Source organism: Salmo trutta, chromosome 7 (genome assembly GCF_901001165.1).
Source record: "Salmo trutta chromosome 7, fSalTru1.1, whole genome shotgun sequence".
Classification (NCBI taxonomy): domain Eukaryota; kingdom Metazoa; phylum Chordata; class Actinopteri; order Salmoniformes; family Salmonidae; genus Salmo; species Salmo trutta.
In genome coordinates this window covers 37951185-37974807 of record NC_042963.1, presented here as the reverse complement: position 1 = coordinate 37974807, position 23623 = coordinate 37951185, and the positions used below count along the sequence as shown (strand labels likewise).

General features: G+C 45.2%; 1 protein-coding gene across 1 annotated transcript in view; it reads left to right on the top strand.

The window, feature by feature from the left end:
• Positions 1-23623, top strand: part of ces2b (carboxylesterase 2b) — a 40814-nt gene that overhangs the window by 5188 nt on the left and 12003 nt on the right. The window contains exons 4-15 of the mRNA XM_029758775.1: positions 206-339; positions 1385-1538; positions 6399-6503; positions 6654-6755; positions 9926-10069; positions 12965-13042; positions 13138-13285; positions 15634-15780; positions 15906-15975; positions 20790-20969; positions 22556-22756; positions 22989-23127. Coding sequence (XP_029614635.1) covers positions 206-339; positions 1385-1538; positions 6399-6503; positions 6654-6755; positions 9926-10069; positions 12965-13042; positions 13138-13285; positions 15634-15780; positions 15906-15975; positions 20790-20969; positions 22556-22756; positions 22989-23127 — 1602 coding nt within the window. The remainder of the gene's footprint in view (positions 1-205; positions 340-1384; positions 1539-6398; positions 6504-6653; positions 6756-9925; positions 10070-12964; positions 13043-13137; positions 13286-15633; positions 15781-15905; positions 15976-20789; positions 20970-22555; positions 22757-22988; positions 23128-23623) is intronic.

The window sequence follows — 23623 nt, the reverse complement described above, 5'->3', positions numbered from 1 at the left end:
GGTTACTAGGCCACACAGAAGCATAGTTCAGCTCAGTAAATATTTATTGTCCCCGAAGGGCAATTTGAGTTCAACATAAAATAAGTTTAAAAATACAAAAAACCTGAAACAATATAATACAACATATGTACGATGATAAGTGCAAAGTGAATCTAAATGCAGCTGGTATTTACTTTTTTCAGCATGTATTTCTTGTGTTTCTCAGGTCATGGTTTGGATCCATGGTGGCGGATTCATCATGGGCTCTGCATCAGGATATGATGGTTCTGTTTTGGCTGCATACCAGGATGTGGTTGTGGTGCTGATTCAATACCGTTTGGGACTGCTGGGGTTCTTCAGGTAAGACTGGAACCACTACAGAACTACACACAATTGGAGATTTTAAAGGGGTACTCCTTCTATATAGCCTCGTTATTGTTTTTGTTGCGTTACGATTTCCTTATTTATTTTTTTGTCTTAATTTTTAACTCTGCACCACTGTTGGGGGAATGTGCTCGTAAGTAAGCATTTTGCTGTGAAGTGTACACCTGTTGAATTTGGCGCATGTGACAAATAAAATTTGGTTTGATTTGGATGTGCAGTATTTCACAACTGGTTCCTCACCCTGAAAGTAGTCTATGAGCCAGGAGAAACTAATCCATGGTTCGCTTTTCTTTAAACAGCCACAACAAATGTCAGCTAACTTTAGCCTCCGCTAACTAGACATCAATGGAAGTGATATGGACAACCGTGCAATTTTCTAAATGTCATGGTCAAATCAACTTGATTATTTGGTTTGACATTCCGTAAAGGTGATTTGGCCTTTCTTAACATTGCACGGTTGCCCCTATACAAGTGTTGGATTTGTCTCCACTTGAGTTGCTGAACTGATATTTTTGCCATGGCGTAACTGGCTAAGAACATACTGTAGTGTGATTTTGCGAGGCAGAGGATCCAAGTTCAAGTGCCAGTAAGGACCTGTGAGGAAAGAAAATATACTGTTAAAGGCCCAGTGCAGTCCAAAATTAGTTTTCTTGTGTTTTGTATCATTTTGAACAACAGCTGATGAAACTAACACTGCCAAAGTGTGATCAGTGTTATTTCCTGATAGTTACTGGTTGAAAATAGGGATCCCGAGTGGCGCAGCGGTCTAAGGCATTGCATCTCGTGCTAGAGGTGTCACTACAGACCCTGGTTCGATCCCGGGCTGTATCACAACTGGCCGTGATCGGGAGTCCCACAGGGTGGCGCACAATTGGCCCAGCATCGTCCAGGTTAGGGGAGGATTTGGCAGGGGTTGGCTGTCATTGAAAATAAGAATTTGTTATTAACTGACTTGTCTAGTTAAATAAAACATGTCACTGTTTTGGGCTTGTTTTACTGGTTTTCCATCTTTTCCATACAGCACAGGAGACAAGTATGCCCCAGGGAACATGGGATTAATTGACCAGGTGGAAGCTTTGCGGTGGGTCCAGGAGCACATCCACAACTTTGGGGGCGACTCCAAGTCGGTCACCATATTTGGAGAGTCTGCTGGTGGAGCAAGTGTATCGTTACTGGTGAGGACACACACACACACACACACAAAATATATTACATATTTAGCAATTTATGTAAACTGTAAAATATAATGCATCAAACAATTTGTCTATAATTTATATATTGTAACACTTATTTTACCAAATAATTTTGTATGAAAACATATTTCCATCAATACAGTATATTGCATAATATTTTGAGTGAAATATCTGCCTGGTCTCATAGACTAGACATAACATAGTATAGGTAAATCCGGGACACTCAAATTAGTATGATATGTTCCATTTGGAATGGTTACATAGGACAGAAGGTTACTTCAGGTGAAATTTATGTTGCAACAAATTGGAATTCGTAACATATAATTTTGCAAATCGTAACATATTTTACAAATTGCAATTCCAATCATACAGTATCATACAAATTGTATTTCGTAACACAGGGGATCCCAAACTTTTTTGGCCCATGACCCCATTTTGATATCTGAAAAAAATCAACAACCGATGTTTACTTTTTTATTTGGGGATATGGCGGAGCTTCTCAATGTCAGTGAGCGTGGTCGACAGTACGCAACTCACCTCTGCTGTCACATCCAACCTGGATCAATATTTGGTTTGATGCAGGAAAAAGCACTGAATCCAGCTTCACACAGATATGAGCTGGTGAAGGGTAGCCTACAATACATTTTATGGTGCTTTCAAGACACGTAAAAATACGTGTCTCGTAAAAATACGAGGTCAGATCATGACGTCAATGATCTTTAGGTTGGAAAGTCAGAGCTCTAGACAGAGTCCCGAGTTCCCTAGTTGGAATTCCGAGTTGGATGTCCGTTGAAAATATTTTTTCCCACCCGGAGCTCGTTTCTTTCCGAGTTCCCAGTTGTCTTGAACGCACTGATGTCTGAGATTTCCGAGTTCCCAGTTGTTTTGAACGCGTCATTAATGCTCAGAGGGAGACGCCAGGCTATTCCCTTTGAGCCAGGAACCAAAACTCCTCTGTTGTGACCCGTGAATGCGTTGTCTACAGCAATCGGTCACATGACAGCTCGATCAGCTGTTTGATTTAAATTACCGGAATGTCAAATGAGCCAGGATCACAGTCAAACGGATTGGGACGTAGGTCCATCCCAAAGTGCTCTTCCAAGCATTGGAGGTGAGCAGTTGTCACTCTTGTGGGACACTTACTGATGATGTTTTCTGTTATTTCATTTTCATTACACAGAACGTTAACCAAGTGTCACGTTCGTCGTAAAGATGGGACCAAGGCGCAGCGGGAATGTGTGAACTCATCTTCTTTTATTGAAGGAACGTGAACACAAAACAAAATAACAAACAATGACGATGAAGACAGTCCTGTCAGGCAAAACGCTAAACACGGAACAACTACCCACAAAAACCCTTGAAAAAACACCCCTACTAAATAGGACCTTCAATTAGAGGCAACGAGGAACAGCTGCCTCCAATTGAAGGTCAACCCAATAAACTAAACATAGAAATAGAAAGACTAGAACGAGCATAGAAATCTACTAACATAGAACATTAACCAAAAAAAACGGAAACACATAAAACAAACACCCCCTGCCACGTCCTGACCAAACTACAATAACAAATAACCCCTTTACTGGTCAGGACGTGACACCAAGTCTGTTTTTTTTTACATCCGATGTGAATGACAAAGTTCCTCTCTCAATGCGAAAAATCTTTCCAACACTCCCCCTCGATAACCACCAAGCCTTGGTGTGAAATAGAACATTGTCATGCTCTGATCCCATATCTCCACAAATGTTTGCCAACAGACCTGCGTGCAGTGAATGTGGTTTGATATAGTTTACAATCGAAGTTACCTGCTGCACTCTTTTTCTGCCAGTTGCTCTCGGTGTATCATACAATGTGTCCATATGGCAGAGGGAAACACATTCATAACTAGAGTGCAGAGGCCTGCCCACCGTCCCATGATAGATGTAGCCCCATCTGTGCAAAAGTCCACTGTTCAATCCCATATGTGACTCACCACCTGGATTCGGTCTTATGTAGCAAAATTTGAAATTGTGTTTTTTTACATTGGATAAAAGTAGAGACTCAGAGCTACAAAATGGAATATCATACTGCATTGTTGAGGAACAATGGGAAAGTAATTCTGCTTTGAAAGATGATAAACTTGTAAACTCACTTATGAGAAAATGACCTTTGAATGTTTTGGTATCTAGTGAAGAGCTGTTCTTTATCTACACCCATTCAGCATTGTTCACACCCTCTTCAGCTTTAGCCCCACCCATCTTGTTTCGACCTCGGAGCGTTCAGAGAGCACACTTGATGCTCTGGCAGATTATTTGTTTACCAATGGACAACATGAAAACAGCCTGCAACAATTTCATTACGCTTCTCTGCAGATGTTTACTGACATCGGCCATATTCAAAACGTGATGTAAACTTTAGCTTAAGACATATAGCTAGCTAGGTAAACAATTAACCTAGCTAGGTAAACAACTTGTAAAATAACACACGTCACGCAACGTTAGTTAACGAGCCAGCCAGCTAAAGTTAGCTAGTTAATTAAACAACATTGGACATAGTGCCACATCAGGTTGTTACCACAGTACACTGCATGAATATGCTGGGAACTAACCATCCAGATTCAATGTTAGCTAGGTAAAGTTAGGCTCTAACTAGCGAAGCAAACAGCTGTGGGATATGAATAACAATGTCAGCTAGGGAGCCAGCCAGCTAACGTTAGCTAGCTAGCTAATAGTACACTTTAGCTTAAGACATGTAGCTAGCTAGCTAGGTAAACAATGAACCTAGCTTGGTAAACAACGTGTAAAATCGCACATCACGTAACGTTAGCTAACGAGCCAGCCAGCTAACGTCAGGAAGTTAAACAACAATGAACATAGTGCCAAATCATGTCGTACTACACTGCATGAATATGGTGGGAGCTAACCAACCAGGTTCAATGTTCGCTAGCTAACATTAGGCTGTAACTAGCAAAGCAAACAGCTCTGGGATTCGAATAACAATGTCAGCTAGGGAGCCAGCTAGCTAACGTTAGCTAGCTAACGGATTACATCGTTAGCTAGCTAACGTTAGCTAGCTAACATTACACTTTAGCTTAATACATATAGCTAGCTAGGTAAACAATGAACCTAGGATTACCAACACAGGCTGACCAGCTCAAATAGACAGAAGCCTTCTGTATGGCTGACCAATCCGAACTCTTCTCTCGGCATGTCCAGCCCACTCATTATCTCAGCCAATCATGGCTAGTGGGAAGGTTTCTGTCATATTTACAGATGGCATGCAAGTTTGTTATTAAGGCACATGAAAGTTCACATGTTCGAGAAGGCATTTCTGCCAAAAAACGCATTTTGATAAAAAAAATGTTTTTACGTTCAAACAGCTCTCCTGTCGTGACTTGCGACATAAGCCTAGTTTCATGAATTGGGTCACATATGCCATCTGTTTTTCGTTAATATAACCACGCAGCATACTGAACATCCCTTCTGCCGTTTCATGCTCGGGAATCGTGATACAAAACAATATGTCAAATCAAATCAAATTTATTTATATAGCCCTTCGTACATCAGCTGATATCTCAAAGTGCTGTACAGAAACCCAGCCTAAAACCCCAAACAGCTAGCAATGCATGTGAAAGAAGCACGGTGGCTAGGAAAAACTCCCTAGGAAGAAACCTAGAGAGGAACCAGGCTATGAGGGGTGGCCAGTCCTCTTCTGGCTGTGCCGGGTGGATAGTATAACAGAACATGGTCAAGATGTTAAAATGTTCATAAATGACCAGCATGGTCAAATAATAATAATCATAGTAGTTGTTGAGGGTGCAACAAGCACGTCCGGTGAACAGGTCAGGGTTCCATAGCCGCAGGCAGAACAGTTGAAACTGGAGCAGCAGCACGGCCAGGTGGACTGGGGACAGCAAGGAGTCATCATGCCAGGTAGTCCTGAGGCATGGTCCTAGGGCTCAGGTCCTCCGAGAGAGAGAAAGAAAGAAAGAGAGAAAGAGAGAATTAGAGAGAGCATATTTAAATTCACACAGGACACCGGATAAGACAAGAGAAATACTCCAGATGTAACAGACTGACCCTAGCCCCCGACACACAAACTACTGCAGCATAAATACTGGAGGCTGAGACATATATGTCCTCGTGAATAGCATCCACTGACATGTACAGCGAACAAAAGTCAATGCATGGGCATTCCGGCCCTCACAGCTAACATCCGTTTGGAGAGCAAAAGCTGGGGAGTTTGAGTCGTTCAGTCAGTTTCCTCTTGATTGCTAGCAATAGTATTAATTATTTGTTTAACGGTGCTATCTGACAAAGGTATTGATGTGAGTTTCTGTACCTCTGCCTCCCCACACATTGTTTTGACCATATCAATTGCGGTAATATCAAAGTCCCTGCAATAGTGTGTGGTTTCATAGCGAAGCGGGCCTAGCCATTCATGGTGGGAATGATTCAAGTGCAACGGTCAAGCACAGCCTTTTCCCATGATCTAAGGGTGCTCTCTGGTTGAATTGTATCTTTTAGATTTGAATAATTTTCATTTCAATTTTTAAGGCTAACCACATTACAATGATTTTGAGATACAAAGACAATATTATATATATTTTTTTCTTCAGGATTTTGGAAATTCTCCCATGACCCCATTTTCATATCAGGCGACCCCACATGGGTTCTCGGCCCTAGTTTGCGAACCACTGTCGTAACATATCATGCGAAATGGATGATGGACATTCAGAAATTAATACATACCATACGAAACATAACATATCATGCTAATTGGAGTGTCCTGGAAATATAGGTTTTATGTTTTGAGACATCACTATCTTAATTAGCTTCTTGATTCTTGTCTTTTTTTCATCACTAGCTTCTCTCTCCATTGTCTATTGGTCTGTTCCATGGTGCGATAGCCGAAAGTGGTACCGCAGCAATGACCATGCTCTTCAATCCCAATCCCCTGCTTGTGGCACAGGTATTTTAAAACTTTCTCTCCACCAAACTCAGTACTCTGAGAGACATAAATACCATTGCACATATTTAAACAAATCTATAGTTGTCATCCATCAATGTCCTGATAGTCATTACAACCATGACGTTTTATTCTATTGGTCTTGTCTCGTAGACGGTGGCAAACCTGATTGGCTGTGAAAGCACCAACACAGAGAAGATAGCAGACTGTGTGAAGAAGTTGACCGCTGATCACATTATGAACATTCAGAAACAGGTGGGATATCCCGGACAGTATCATATCTTGCCAGGGTTCTAGCTATGTCTTTGGGAAGAACATCAATCTTAAAATTTGGTTATACTTAGCATCATACAACATGTATGAGTTGTAATGAGGACATGAGAATTGCGAGTACAATTTACAGTGTGAAAATACACTGACTGTACAAAACATTCAGAACACCATCCTAATATTGAGTTGCACCCCCTTTTGTCCTCAGAACAGCCTCAGTTCATCAGGGCATGAACTCTACAGGGTGTAAAAAGCATTCCACAGGGATGCTGGCCCATGTTGACTTTAATGCTTCCCACAGTTGTGTCAAGTTGGCTGGATGTCCTTTGGACGGAGGACCATTCTTGATATACACAGGAAACTGTTGAGCATGAAAAACCCAGCAGCGTTGCTGTTCTTGACACAAACGGTTGCGCCTGGTAACCATTACCATATCCCATTCAAAGGCACTTTAATCTCTTGTCTTGCCCATTCAGCCTCTAAATGTCACACATACACAATCCATGTCTCAATTGTCTCAAGGCTTAAAAATCCTTATTTAATCTGTCTCCTCCCCTTCATCTACACTGATTGAAGTGGATTTAATAAGTGACCCAATAAGGGATCATAGCTTTCGCCTGGATTCACCTGGAAAGTCTATGTCATGGAAAGAGCAGGTGTTCTTAATGTTTTGTATGATTTTATATGATACTAAAACACAATAAACTAAATATATAAGCTGTTGAGCAGTTGACTTGAAATAAGCTGTTGGGCAGGGCTTGAGTGGAACAGTTGGACAAGGCTTGAGCAGAGGGGGAATTGATGTTACAGCCAGGGGGAAAACGGTCAGTCTGACAGACAGGTCAGGAGCTTTTTATCAGGGCACCTTTCCGCCCAGGACATTCACAGTTCCTTTGCAATAGCCACTCCTCTGAAGGTATCTAGTCCTTCGTGGATGCTGAAGTGCCAAAGCACACCATACCTCAGCCAGGGTCCAGAAAAGTCCCCACTATGAGCCTCATCAGCCTCCCATCTCCACACACAGTCCCTATCCTTACAGGAACCGGCAGGTGAAACAAAAACTGTTAGGTGAAACAAAAAAGCCAACACATTACAACACATTAGCCACTGTTGCAGGACTGTGATGGTAGCTGTCTATCCAAGCCCAACAAACAGACCTGCCATCACAGTCCTGCAACAGTGAGTCAGCATGCATGTTGTATGTGGTCAAAACTCAGATATGAAAAATAAAAAGTTAAATAAAAAATGCAATGAAAACCAAACTTAATTAAAATATACACTGCTCAAAAAAATAAAGGGAACACTTAAACAACACAATGTAACTCCAAGTCAATCACACTTCTGTGAAATCAAACTGTCCACTTAGGAAGCAACACTGATTGACAATAAATTTCACATGCTGTTGTGCAAATGGAATAGACAACAGGTGGAAATTATAGGCAATTAGCAAGACACCCCCAATAAAGGAGTGGTTCTGCAGGTGGTGACCACAGACCACTTCTCAGTTCCTATGCTTCCTGGCTGATGTTTTGGTCACTTTTGAATGCTGGCGGTGCTTTCACTCTAGTGGTAGCATGAGACGGAGTCTACAACCCACACAAGTGGCTTAGGTAGTGCAGCTCATCCAGGATGGCACATCAATGCGAGCTGTGGCAAGATGGTTTGCTGTGTCTGTCAGCGTAGTGTCCAGAGCATGGAGGTGCTAACAGGAGACAGGCCAGTACCTCAGGAGACGTGGAGGAGGCCGTAGGAGGGCAACAACCCAGCAGCAGGACCGCTACCTCTGCCTTTGTGCAAGGAGGAGCAGGAGAAGCACTACCAGAGCCCTGCAAAATGACCTCCAGCAGGCCACAAATGTGCATGTGTCTGCTCAAACGGTCAGAAACAGACTCCATGAGGGTGGTATGAGGGCCCGACGTCCACAGGTGGGGGTTGCGCTTACAGCCCAACACCGTGCAGGACGTTTGGCATTTGCCAGAGAACACCAAGATTGGCAAATTCGCCACTGGCACCCTGTGCTCTTCACAGATGAAAGCAGGTTCACACTGAGTACGTGACAGACGTGACAGAGTCTGGAGACGCCGTGGAGAACGTTCTGCTGCCTGCAACATCCTCCTGCATGACCGGTTTGGCAGTGGGTCAGTCATGGTGTGGGGTGGCATTTCTTTGGGGGGCCGCACAGCCCTCCATGTGCTTGCCAGAGGTAGCCTGACTGCCATTAGGTACCGAGATGAGATCCTCAGACCCCTTGTGAGACCATATGCTGGTGCGATTGGCCCTGGGTTCTTCCTAATGCAAGACAATGCTAAACCTCATGTGGCTGGAGTGTGTCAGCAGTTCCTGCAAGAGGAAGGCATTGATGCTATGGACTGGCCCGCCCGTTCCCCAGACCTGAATCTAATTGAGCACATCTGGGACATCATGTCTCGCATCCACCAACGCCACATTGCACCACAGACTGTCCAGGAGTTGGCGGATGCTTTAGTCCAGGTCTGGGAGGAGATCCCTCAGGAGACCATCCGCCACCTCATCAGGAGCATGCCCAGGCATTGTAGGGAGGTCATACAGGCACGCGGAGGCCACACACACTACTGAGCCTCATTTTGACTTGTTTTAAGGACATTACATCAAAGTTGGATCAGCCTGTAGTGTGGTTTTCCACTTTAATTTTGAGTATGACTCCAAATCCAGACCTCCATGGGTTGATAAATTGGATTTCCATTGATTATTTTTGTGTGATTTTGTTGTCAGCACATTCAACTATGTAAAGAAAAAAGTATTTAATAAGATTATTTCATTCATTCAGATCTAGGATGTGTTATTTTAGTGTTCCCTTTATTTTTTTGAGCAGTGTACATACAAAACAACCAGCATATTAACATATTCTGCTGTTCTGCATTGGGAGGTAGATGAATGAAAACACTGAGCCTAGAAATGTGCATATTGTGACAGGAAATAGGTATGATGTGGATAGAGATTGCATCATAGACTATTATTGTTTCATGAGTATTAGAAGGTAATATCAAAGATTATGATAACCAACTCCCTTTCATCTGGTAATGTTTTGCAGCCACATTTTCTAGAGGTCCTCTGCTTGTTTGTAATGTCTTGTTAACATGTTTTTCTCACTTTTTATCAATCTTGTCTTTTTAAAGAATCAAATGCTATTCTTTGGTGTGACTGCTGACGGGCAGTTCTTGTCCAAATCGGCAATGGAGATTTCTCAAAACCATGAGATGCACAAGGTGCCGTTTATGACTGGAGCCAATGACAACGAAGGTGGCTGGCTGTTAGCAAAGGTGAGTTGATTTTGAAAGACGATTTGAATTTGTTTCAACAATCAGTGCTAGATGTTAGGCTGATGAAGACGGTCTCTCTGTAACGGCCGTCGTAGTGAATAGACCAAGGCGCAGCGGGTACATGAATGCTCATGTTTATTTACCAAAAGAAAACGAGCAGACGACAAACAGTCTTGCCGGCAACACACAGCTATGCAAAGAACAACCTCCCACAATTCCCAAAACAAACAAACTCCTAATTATAGGATCTTCAATCAGAGGCAACGATAAACAACTGCCTCCAATTGAAGGCCCTAATCCCAAATACCTAAACATAGAATTAAACACCCTAGAACAGACATAGAAATATACAAACATAGAACATAGACCAAAACCCCGGAATACATAAATCAAACACCCCTCTACATAAACACACACCCCGAACCATATAAAACAAATACACCCTAAATTAAAGTGAGGGAAGGGAGGGTGGCTGCCGTCACCGACAGCTCCCGTGCTACACCCACCCTCCCCAAACCTCCTACAGTGGAGGTGGCTCAGGCTCAGGCCTTAGTCCCCCACCTAACCAGTCCACCCCTACTGAATACCTCGGCCTGAAGCGTGTCACTGTAGACCCTGGACTGTACTCTGGGAGCTCCGGACTGTAGGGCGACTCTGGGAGCTCCGGACTGTAGGGCGACTCTGGGAGCTCCGGACTGTAGGGTGTCTCACTCGGTTCCGGACTGTAGGCCGTCTCACTCGGTTCCGGACTGTAGGCCGTCTCACTCGGTTCCGGACTGTAGGCCGTCTCACTCGGTTCCGGACTGTAGGGCGTCTCACTCGGTTCCTGACTGTAGGTCGTCTCACTCGGTTCCTGACTGTAGGCCGTCTCACTCGGTTCCTGACTGTAGGCCGTCTCACTCGGTTCCTGACTGTAGGCCGTCTCACTCGGTTCCTGACTGTAGGCCGTCTCACTCGGTTCCTGACTGTAGGCCGTCTCACTCGGTTCCTGACTGTAGGCCGTCTCACTCGGTTCCGGACAGTGGGCCGTCTCACTCGGTTCCGGACAGTGGGCCGTCTCACTCGGTTCCGGACAGTGGGCCGTCTTTCTTGGTTCCGGACAGTGGGCCATCTCTCTTGGTTCCGGACAGTGGGCCGTCTTTCTTGGTTCCGGACAGTGGGCCATCTCTCTTGGTTCCGGACAGTGGGCCGTCTCTCTACGGGGCACTGTCGCCGGAAGCTCTGGGCGAGGCACTGTTGCCGGACATTCTGGACGAGGCACTGTTGCCGGAAGTTCTGGACGAGGCACTGTTGCCGGACACTCTGGACGAGGTACTGTCGTCGGAAGCTCGGGACTGGGCTGACGCACTGGAGGCCTGGTGCGTGGGGCTGGTAGTGGAGGTACCAGACTGGAGACACGCACCCCAAGGCTAGTACGAGGAGCGGGAACAGACATTTTCCATATGCACAGAAAGCTTATTTCTCTCAAATTGTGTGCACAAATTTGCTTACATCCCTGTTAGTGAACATTTCTCCATTGCCAAGATAATCCATCCACCTGACGAGTGTGGTATATCAAGAAGCATGATCATTACACAGATGCGCCGTGTGCTGGGCTCAATAAAAAGCTACTCTAAAATGTGCAGTGTTGTCACACAACACAATGCCACAGATGTCTCATTTTGAGGGAGCATACAATTGGCATGCTGACTGCAGGAATGTCCACCAGAGCTGTTGCCAGAGAATTGAATGTTCATTTACATGTCCAATCAGCCACATGTAACCACACAGACCACATGTAACTACGCCAGCCTAGGACCTCCATATCCAGCTTCTTCACCTGCGGGATCGTCTGAGACCAGCCACCTGGCAGCTGAGGAAACTGTGGGTTAGTTCAACCGAATAATTTCTGCACAAACTGTCAAAAATCATCTCAGGGAAGCTCATCTGCGTGCTACTCATCCTCACCAGGTTCTTGACCTGACTGCAGTTTGGCATCATAACCGATTTCAGTGGGCAAATGCTCACCTTCGATGGCCACAAGCACGCTGGAGAAGTGTGCTCTTCACGGACTAATCCCGGTTTCAACTGTACCGGGCAGATGGCAGACAGCGTGTGTGGCGTTGTGTGGGTGAGCGGTTTGCTGATGTCAACATTGTGAACAGAGTGCTGCATGGTGGTGGTGGGGTTATGGTATGGACAGGCATAAGCTACGGACAATGAACACAATTGATATCTGTGACCAACAGATGCATATCTGTATTCCCAGTCATGTGAAATGCATAGATTAGGGCCTAATGAATTCATTTCAATTAACAGATTTCCTTATATGAACTGTAACTCAGTCAAATCTTTGAAATTGTTGCATGTTACATTTATGTTTTTGTTCAGTGCAGTTTGACTCCGGGTTGGACACATCGCTTGCTCAATGCTTGCACAACCCAAATTTTACTTTTATCTTCCATTTACACCATTGCATGATTTACGCATCAAGTGTATGTACCATATTAAGATCATACTGGATAAATTCACAACTTGAAATGGTGCCATTGAATCAGATCATTTTCAGTGGTGCGACTGGTTTGTACATTGTCAAGCAGGTGGTCACATGTATTCGCGAGGCAGCGTACCCTAGTTCAAGCCCAGTCAGAGGCAAGTTGAGGGAGGAAGCAAAGCTGTTAAACTAGAACAGTGACGCCAGTTACACGCACGCATCTCAAATCAGGATTACGCTCATGGTGGGGATATTAGATTAAAGAATAAAATAACTAAATCTGAATGAATTTCCCCTTTAACGTATTATTGCCAAAGATGAGTTGATTTATTAAATTGTAAGGATTTGTACTCCTCTTTTTCTCTTTAAATAGTGAAAAGAATGTGGATTTTAGACAAGTAGTAATGTGTTTTCTCCCATAGTTATTTGCTCCTCCAGGTTGGGAGGATGGAGTGGACCGGGTGAAGGTCATGCGCAGTATGGAAATGTTCTACCCTGATGTAAGACAAAAGCACACCATCACTCAGATGATATTGTCTAACTACTGATTACAATACATGATGTGGCTACACTGAATGGTTGTTGTCTCATTCAGCCCAAGAATCAGTGGATAACTGAGCTGATAGCAGATGAATACCTGGGAACCTCTGGAAATCGGGTGAAAAACCGCGATGGGTTCACTGAGCTGGTTGGGGACATTATGTTTACCATTCCTGCCCTCCAAACGGCAAACTTCCACAGAGGTAAGAGCACTAGGGCCCAGAGAGTTCAAGATTAGAACTGGTACAGTGCATTCGGAAAGTATTCAGACCCCTTGACTTTTTCCACATTTGTTACGTTACAGTCTTATTCTAAATGGATTAAATATCAATCTACACACAATATTATGAAACTTTGTTTGTTGTTGCAAATTTCTTAAAAATAAAAAACAAGGGGCCTCCTGAGTGGCGCAGCAGTATAAGGCACTCCATCAAAGTGCTTGAGGCGTCACTACAGACCCAGGTTCAATTCTGGACTGTGTCACAACCAGCCGTGACCAAGAGTCCCATAGGGCGGCACACAATTGGCACAGTGTCGTCCGGGTTAGAGGAGGGTTTGGCCGGGAAGCTTTACTTGACTCATCGAGCTCTTGCGACTCCTTGTGGCGGGCCAGGAGCCTGCAGGCTGTCTTCGGTCGTCAGTTTAATGGTGTTTCCTCCGACACGTTGGTGCGGCTGGCTTCCGGGTTAAGCGGGCGGGTATTAAAAAGCATGGTTTGGCGGGTCATGTTTCGGAGGATGCATGACTCAACCTTCGCCTCTCCCGACCCCGTTAGGGAGTTGCAGTGATGAGACACGATTGTAATTGGATCACAATTGGAGTCCACCTATGGTAAATTCAATTAATTAGACATGATTTGTAAAGGCACACACCTGTCTATATAAGGTCCCACAGTTGACAGTGCATTTCAGAGCAAAAACCAAGCCATGAGGTTGAAGGAATTGTCCGTAGAGCTCCGAGACAGGATTGTGTCGAGGCACAGATCTGGGGAAGGGTACCAAAACATTTCTGCATTATTGAAGGTACCCAAGAACACAGTGGCCTCCAACATTCTTAAATGGAAGAAGTTTGGAACCACCAAGACTCTTCCTAGAGCTGGCCGCCCGGCCAAACTGAGCAATCGGGGGAGATGAGCCTTGGTCAGGGCGGTGACCAAGAACCCGATGGTCACTGTGACAGAGCTCCAGAGTTCCTCTGTGGAGATGGGAGAACCTTCCAGAAGGACAACCATCTCTGCAGCACTCCACCAATCCGGTCTTTATGGTAAAGTGGCCAGACGGAAGCCACTTCTCAGTTAAAGGAAAATGACAGCCCGCTTGGAGTTTGCCAAAAGGCACCTAAAGGACTCTCAGACCATGAGAAACAAGATTCTCTAGTCTGATGAAACCACGATTGAACTCTTTGGCCTGAATGCCAAGTGTCACGTCTGGAGGAAACCTGGCAACATCCCTACGGTGAAACATGGTGGTGGCAGCATCATGCTGTGGGGAAGGGACTGGGAGACTAGTCAGGATCAAGAGTAATATGAACAGAGCAAAGTACAGAGAGATACTTGTTGAAAACCTGCTCCAGAGCGCTCAGGACCTCAGACTGGGGCAAAGGTTTACCTTCCAACAGAACAATGACCCTAAGCACACAGCCAAGACAACGCAGGAGTGTCTTCGGGACAAGTCTCTGAATGTCCTTGAGAGGCCCAGCCAGAGCCTGGACTTGAACCCGATCGAACATCTCATCCCCTGAAAATAGTTGTGCAGCAACGCTCCCCTTCCTACCTGACAGAGCTTGAGAGAGTCTGCAGACAAGAATGGGAGAAACTTCCCAAATACAGGTGTGCCAAGCTTGTAGCATCATAACCAAGAAGACTCGAGGCTGTAATCGCTGCCAAAGTTGCGTCAATGTTTGTTTTGATTTTTTATCATTTTTATGCATTTACAAAAAATTCTAAAAACCTGTTTTTGTTTCGTCAGTGTGGGGTATTGTGTGTAAATTGATGAGGGGGAAAAAATCATTTTAATCCATTTTAGAATAAGGCTGTAATGTAGCTGTCATGCTCTGACCTAGGAGAGTTGTGTTTTTCTGTTTATTTAGGTCAGGGTGTGATATGGGTGGGCAGTCTATGTTTTTTGTTTCTATGTTTTGTTCTGGTTTTCTAGTTCTAGGTTGAGTTTGGATGATCTCCAATTAGAGGCAGCTTGTTCGTGTTGTCTCTAATTGGAGATCATATTTAAGTTGGGGTTTGTCTATGGGGTTTTTGTGGGTAGTTGTTTTCCGTTTTGTATTTGTTACCTGACGGAACTGTTGGTGGTCGTTTTGTTGTTTTTGCTAAGTGTTTCATTAATAAAGTAAATATGAGCACTCTACACGCTGCGCCTTGGTCCCCTCTGTACGACTGCCGTTACAGTAGCAACATGTCAAAAAAGTGAGCGGGTCTGAATACTTTCCGAATGCACTGAATATCAGAAATCACATTCTGAGGTCTCAGTACAGAATTCATGTCTATTTCCAGAGAGGCCAATTAACCTAAATGTTGCTGTCTTATCCCACACAACAGATGCAGGTGTGCCTGTGTACCTGTATGAGTTCCAGCAAACTGCCAGCATGTTTAAGAAGATGAGGCCGAGTTTTGTTGGGTCTGACCACGGAGATGAGCTTATGTTTGTTTTTGGATTATGCTTCACGTCATATTTTATAATGGATGGTAAAGGAATTAACCTCAACCTTGAATCTATTGTACTACATGTCATCAATCCAGTTCCCCAAGTTCTCCATAAATACTCTATTTCATACAATCACTCACCACCAACAACTCACTTTTTTTCTCAGGTTGTGCAGAGAAAGATGAACAACTAAGCAGAATCATGATGAGTTACTGGGGTAACTTTGCTCGTACAGGGTAAGGAGCTGATCTTCATCAGTTTCCAGAAAATAAAGTGGCGGCCAAAAATATTTGCACTCGTTCACTTTTCTTAAATAATTTCCAATTTCTTCTAAAATAAGTAGAAAAAATTGGATCTCCACACATTGTGATTGGATTTTCAACATTGCAGAACTAATTTAGTTTTGAGAAACTTAAGTTTAAAATTAAAATGTAGAAAAGAAAACCAAATGCAAGGACAAAATTATTTTCATCCAATAGCTAATACTTGGTTGCAGAGCCTTTGGCCATGTTGCCTGCTGAAAAATACTTTTTGTAACCACAGTCACGTCAGTTCAGCTAAACCTGGGTATGGCAAAGTGGGGTGTGAGGGAAGTTGAAGCTCATTGACTGCATTTCGACACAATTTAAAAACTAAAGACGCTATTTGGAGAACAGCAATAAACTTAATTGACCCCAGCCATTAATTATCACTGCAATTTTAGGTTTAAGGTCTGTGGAACGACATATACAATATCAAGCACTGCTCAACCTCATCATAAATTGACTCATTTACTTGTGGAACGTCACATAAAATGCAACGTGAAATTAATACACGCTGTCACAAGAACGCTGACTTCAAATGCTGACATCTGCCACCGTTTACCAAGAGAGTTTTCATCTATATTTTTCATAGCTGTCCATTTACCACCACAAACCAATGCTGGCACTCAACGAGCTGTATAAGGCCATAAGCAAACAAGAAAATGCTCATCCAGAGGCGGTGCTCCTAGTGGCCAGGGACTTTAATGCAGGCAAACTTACATACATTTTACCTCATTTCTACCACCATGTTACATGTGCAACCAGAGGGAAAAAAAACTCTAGGCCACCTTTACTCCACACACAGAGATGGGTCATACAGCCGGGACAGTGCGTCTGCCTTCACATTTTGGGAACCTGGTCTGTAGGACAGGGTGAACACAAAACGGGTAAAAAAACATGGCCCACCTTGCCTGACAAGGATTCAACCTCCTCGCTGCCCGGATGTACTCCAGCTTGCGGTGGTCAGTCCAGATGAGAAAAGGGTGTTTACCCCCCTCAAGCCAATGTCTCCACGCCTTCAAAGCCTTAACCACAGCCAACAGCTCCCGGTCCCCCACATCATAGTTCTGCTCCGCCAGGCTGAGCTTCTTCGAGAAGAGGGCACAGGGGCGGAGCTTTGGTGGCGTGCCCGAGCGCTGAGAGAGCACGGCTCCTACCCCAGCCTCGGACGCGTCCACCTCCACTATGAACGCCAAAGAGGGATCCGGATGGGCCAGCACGGGAGCCGAGGTAAACAGATCCCTTAGGTGCCCAAAAGCCCTGTCCGCCTCAGCCGACCACTGTAAACGTACAGCACCCCCCTTCAGCAGTGAGGTAATGGGAGCCGCCACCTGGCCAAAACCCTGGATAAATCTCCAGTAGTAATTGGCAATCCCTAAAAACCGCTGCACCTCCTTTACCGTGGTGGGAGTCGGCCAATTACGCACGGCTGAAATGCGGTCACTCGCCATCTCCACCCCTGAGGTGGAAATGCAATACCCTAGGAAGGAGACGGCCTGCTGAAAGAACAGGCATTTCTCAGCCTTGACGTACAGGTCATGCTCCAACAGTCGTCACTCAGTGCTCTCTGGTGTTCGATCTACATTCCTCCTTGTTCCACACCGATCGGGCCATGATTGCCTACATCATCTCTCTGCTCGCGGGCAGGGCCTGCCATGAGCAACGGCCATGTGGGAACAGCAACCACCAACCTGCAGCTTCATATTAGCCTTAACTGCTGAGCTGCGTCGAGTCTTCGACCACCCAGTCGGCGGAAGAGAAGCAGCAAGCCGACTGTTCAGACTCCACCAGGGGGCCAGACCAGTGGCTGCCCCTCCGAACTCAGCATTGAGGAAAGGGAAAGTTGTACAACTGAATGCCTTCAACTGAAATGTGTGTTCCACATTTAACCCAACCCCTCTGAATCAGAGAGGTGCGGGGGGCTGCCATAATCGACATCCACGTCTTCAGTGCCCGGGGAACAGTGGGTTAACTGCCTTGCTCAGGGGCAGAACGACAGATTTGTACCTTGTCAGCTCAGGGATTCGATCCAGCAACATTTCGGTTACTGGCCCAACGCTCTAACTACTAGGCTACCTGCCGAGCGAATGCAACTGGGACGCAAATGTCTGAGCCCACAAGAGCGTGACAGGTGCGTGCGCGAAGGCTGCTGCCTCTACTGTGGAGATCGCGGTCATCTCCGTGCTACCTGCCCAGAGCTGACGGGAAACGCCAGGGCTCACCAGGACAAGGGGAGACCCTGACTAACTGTTCAGTTACTTCCCGGTTACCCAGTCACCGTCTGTTACTACCCGCAATCCTCAACTGGGACAACCGTCAGCAACAGACACAAGCCTTCGTGGACTCCAGGGCCACAGATAACTTCATTGATCAAGACTTCAAATTACAAATCTCCTGCGTGAAATGTCCCATCCCTCTGCAGATTCAAGCCCTCAATGGACGCCCAATTGGCTCCGGCCAGGTGGAATATCAGAGTCCATTCTACTGCAAGTTGGGGTGAATCACTCAGAGACTCTTAGTTTTCTTTTGATAACGGCTCCCGAGAACCCCCTTATCCTAGGGTACCCCTGGCTAACACTACATAACCCAATATTTTCCTGGTCCACAGGTCACCTACTAGACTGGGATAAGGACTGCCAGACTAAATGTCTCAGACCCCCACCAACAGCCTCACTGTGTTCTCCTGCATCCATTGAAGACCAAGACTTCTCCTCTCTCCCTCCCAAATACTTCGACCTCCGGGAGGCCTTCAGTAAGTGGCAAGCGGCCACAATTACAATCAAGAATCGTTACCCCCTACCCCTGATGTCCGCTGACTTTCTTCACCAAACTGGACCTCCACAGCACTTACAATCTGGTGAGAATCACCCCTAGTGGCCACTATGAGTATTTAGTCATGCTCTTCGGATTATCAAACTCACCGGCAGTCTTTCAAGCATTGGTCAATGACACTCTTAGGGATATGTTGAATCGGTTCATTTTTGTTTACCGCCTATGAGATCCTGATCTTCTCCAAGACCCTTCAAGAAGACATACTGCATGTTCGCCAAGTCCTGAGATGCCTCCTGCAGAGTCAACTGTATGTCAAGATAGAGAAGAGTTCCACGTATCCCAAGTTTCCTTCCTGGGTCACATTATCTCTACTGCAGGCATCCAAATGGATCCTGTTAAGATTGAGGCGGTCGCCGACTGGCCCCATCCCACCTCACTCAAGCAGGTCCAGAGGTTCCTCAGGTTTGCCTATTTTTACAGGCGTTTTATACGCAACTTTGGTGTGGTGGCAGCGCCTCTCACGGTCCTAACCCGTAAGTCCCAGACCTGTTTTTGCTGGACCCCGAGGCTGACAGGGCATTCATGGAGCTCAAGGAACGTTTCACCTCTGGACCCATCCTCGTTCATCCTGATCTGACTTGTCCCTTTGTGGTGGAGGTGGATGCCTTGGACACCAGAGTGGGGGCGGTCCTTTCACAGCAGAATTAGGAGGACAAGAAACTGCACCCATGCGCCTTTCTCTCCAAACGGTTCTCGCCAGCAGAACGCAACTACGATGTAGGCAACCGGGAGCTCTTGGCAGTCAAGTGGGCCCTTGAGGGGTGTAGACACTGGTTGGAGGGGGCACCTCATCCTTTTGTGATCTGGACGGACCATAAGAACTTGATCTCCATTCAAGAAGCCAAGAGGTTGAACGCTCGCCAGACTAGGTGGGCTCTGTTTTTTAACAGATTTGATTTCACACTAGCCTATCACCAGGGATCCAAGAATCAGAAAGCAGACGCCCTGTCCTGCCAACACGATGTCTCTAACGAGGAGAGAGACCCCGAGCCCATCATCCCCAGCTTATGCATTGTGGCCCCTGTGATATGGAGTATTGAGACCACGGTCCAGACCTGAGAATCTGACCCCGGTGGGGGACCCACTAACAGACTTTACATTCCGCGATCAGCCCGGTCCCGAGTACTACAATGGGGACACTCCTCTAAATTAACTGGGCATCCAAGGGTTAATCGGACACTAGAGTTCCTGAGGCAGAAATAATGGTGGCCCAACATCAATGAGGATGTGAGATCCTTTGTTGCGGCCTGTTCCATCTGTGCCCAAAGCAAGTCTTCACATCAGTGACCAACCGGGTTACTCCAACCTCTGCCCATCCCCAGCTGGCCCTGGTCTCATCTGTCGGGAGACTTTATAACTGGGTTACCTCCATCTCAACGGCTTACCACTATCCTGGTGGTCGTCGATCGGTTCTCCAAGGCAGCCCATTTCATCGCCTTACCCAAGTTGCCATCAGCGAAGGAGACCGCTGATCTCATGATTACCTATGTCTTTCGACTACACGGACTTCCCCAGGACATGGTCTCACATGATCGGGGGCCCCGGTTCGTCTCGCGGTATTGGAAGACCTTCTGCTCTCTGTTGGGGGCATCGGTGAGTGTCTCCTCTCCATCGGTGAGTCTCTCCTTTGTTGTTTTTTCAGTATTACTGTGATCCTTCTGTTACCTTATTTTCAGTAAAGTATTTACGTTTATCCTAAACCATTGATTCCTCGTCTGGTCCATTCTCTGCACCTGGGTCCAACTCCACCACGTCACAATTGTTAAAAAAATTCTAACTTATTTGACAACTATTTAAGAAAAGTGTAAGGGTGCTAATATATTTTGCTGCCACTGTATCTGTAGAACGAAATGAATATGTAGGAACAGAGTATTATTTACAATTGTGTGTGTGTGTGTGTGTGTGTGTGTGTGTAGGTCTCCTAATGGGGCCGGCCTGGTTCAGTGGCCACAGTACGGACTAGAAGGAGATTACCTGGGGATAGGGCTGGAGCAGGTACCTGGTCAACACCTGAAGAGGGACCGCTTCACCTTCCTGACACAGACTGTTCCTGAGAAACTGCGTTTTGGTCGAGAGAAGATGGAGCAAAGTGATCTGTAGGGTGCCATTCTTTTATTTATATTCATTTACGGTGCATTCGGAAAGTATTCAGACCCCTTCCCTTTTTCCACGTGTTGTTATGTTACAACCTTATTCTAAAATGCATTAAGTAAAAAAAATTCCTCATCAATCTACACACAATACCTCATAATGACAAAGTGAAAACAGGTTAAAAAAAAATTGGTACAGAAATACCTTATTTACATAAGTATTCAGACCCTTTGCTATGAGACTCAAAATTGAGTTCAAGTGCATCCTGTTTCCATTGATCATCCTTGAGATGTTTCTACAACTTGATTGGAGACCACCTTTGGTAAATTCAGGTGATTGGACATGATTTGGAAAGACACACACCTGTCTATATAAGATCCCACAATTGACAGTGCATGTCAGAGCAAAAACCAAGCCATGAGGTCAAAGGAATTTTGCTAGAGCTCAGAGAGATCCTTAATGAAAACCTGTTCCACAGCACTCAGGACCTCCGACTGGGGTGAATGTTCACCTTCCAACAGGACAATGACCCTAAGCACACAGCCAAGACAACGCAGGAGTGGCCTCGGGACAAGTCTCTGAATGTCCTTGAGTGGCCCACCCAGAGCCCGGATTTGAACCCGATCGAACATCTCTGAAAAGACCTGAAAATAGCTGTGCAGCGACGCTCCCCATCCAACTCTGCAGAGACGAATAGGAGAAAATACAGGTGTGCCAAGCTTGTAGCGTCAAAGCCAAGACTTGAGGCTGTAATCGCTGCCAAAGGTGCTTCAACAAAGTACTGTGTAAAGGGTCTGAATACTTATGTAAATGTGATATTTTTTTATATTTTCTTTTTTATAAATGTGCAAAAATGTCAACCTGTTCTTTGCTTTGTCATTATGGGTTATTGTGTGTAGATTGTGTGTCGGTTTTAATCCATTTTAGAATACGACTGTAATGTAACAAAATGTGGAAAAAGTCAAGAGGTCTGAACACTCTCCGAATGCACTGTATATCAGGGAGATGTGGGACAACTTAGTACCATTTCTTTCTTTGTGATTTACAGTTTAGAGCAATCTGACCTTGTATCGGATGCCGTTACATCCAATTCTTCCTCTTCATCCGATTTGTAATCGCACCGGTATAATTTATGTGTGGGGAAAAACTTCATGGTGTCAAGAGCTGGGGCCTTTGTTTTGAACACGGGTGTACTCCTTTTATTCCCTTATATTACCCTTGATCCAAACAAATACCATTTCCTTACTGGAATGAATAATTTGATTGATAAAATTCCTTGAGTTAAAACAGTGACTACTTGACTTGCTTGACTTAATCCTCTTAGTCCTTTTAGGATGATAGGGCATCCACCAGGGCTCTTAAGCCTACTCTTTTCAGCCGAAGGGCTTTTGTTCTTGTAAAGTGGAGCATTTCTAGTTGTTTTATGGCCTTCCCTGCTTTCTCTGTCCTTGTAGCTGCAATCCAATGCCTGTTTTGTTATATTTGTTGTGTGTTTTCTGAATGTATCCTTACCTCCGACATTGTCATTTTCCACTGAAGAACATCATTCAGAGTTCTTGTAAAGCAATGTCAACTGGGGATTTCTCAACAGGCCAAAAACTGGGCCGGTGGTCCAGACCAAACTGGGGGGACTGAGAGGGCAGTATGTGAGCATAAAGGGGAAGGAGACGGTGGTTCAGGCCTACCTGGGTGTGCCGTTTGCCAAACCACCTGTTGGCCCCCTGAGACTGGCCCCGCCCCAGCCTGTGGAGGGATGGGAGGGAGTGAGGGACGCCACCCAGCAGCCTCTCATGTAAGTCCCAGCAAGGTCATGACCAAACAATTCATCTCAAGGAAGTTCTTGGTTGGTTGAAGAAAGGTTAGATCAACAATCAGTAAATAATTTGATGAATCAACAAATCAAGCACAGTCAATGTACACAGTGAGGCAAGCAGAATGTGCAAACCAAACCATTACCTGGCTCACACAATGTGCACAGAGACCTGGTGAAACCTGGACATTAAAAGGTGTTTCATGTTTTACAGGTGTCTTCAAGACAGACAGCTTACAGTAGACCTCGCGTTCAATTGGTCAATCAAAGTGGAAATCCCAGTAGTGTCAGAAGATTGTCTTTACCTCAACATATACACCCCGGCTAAACCTGCTGAGAATACCAAGCTTCCTGTAAGTTTAATAGCAGACACACACAGATGATAACTTTGTGTTATCAAGTCTTGGTCCTGGGTACCCAAAGAGGTGCACATTTTTGTTCTAGCCATGCACTACCACACAGGATTCAACTAGGCCATAGATGGGCAACTTTGATGGGGCTGGGGGCCACAAGAAAATCAGATTTTATCATGAGGGGCCGCAGTGGCTGGGGGGTCTGCTTACCCTTGTCGTGTCTTTGGCTATGCCGGGTCAAGTGATATGACATGCTATTCTATAAAACCCATTCTCTGTAATTCATATTACCTGATTAAGGTAATCAGGTGAATGTAATTAACTAGAAAGTCGGGGCACCACGAAATAATGTTTATAGAGCTGTTATCTTCCAAATAAACTCTTAAAGACCTAGTAATCTTTTACATCAATAGCAGTCAATATTTTATCGTCACCTTGTTTAGTCTCATCTGAAAGTTGTACATTTTTGGTCACAAACCCTGGCTAACAAGTTTAA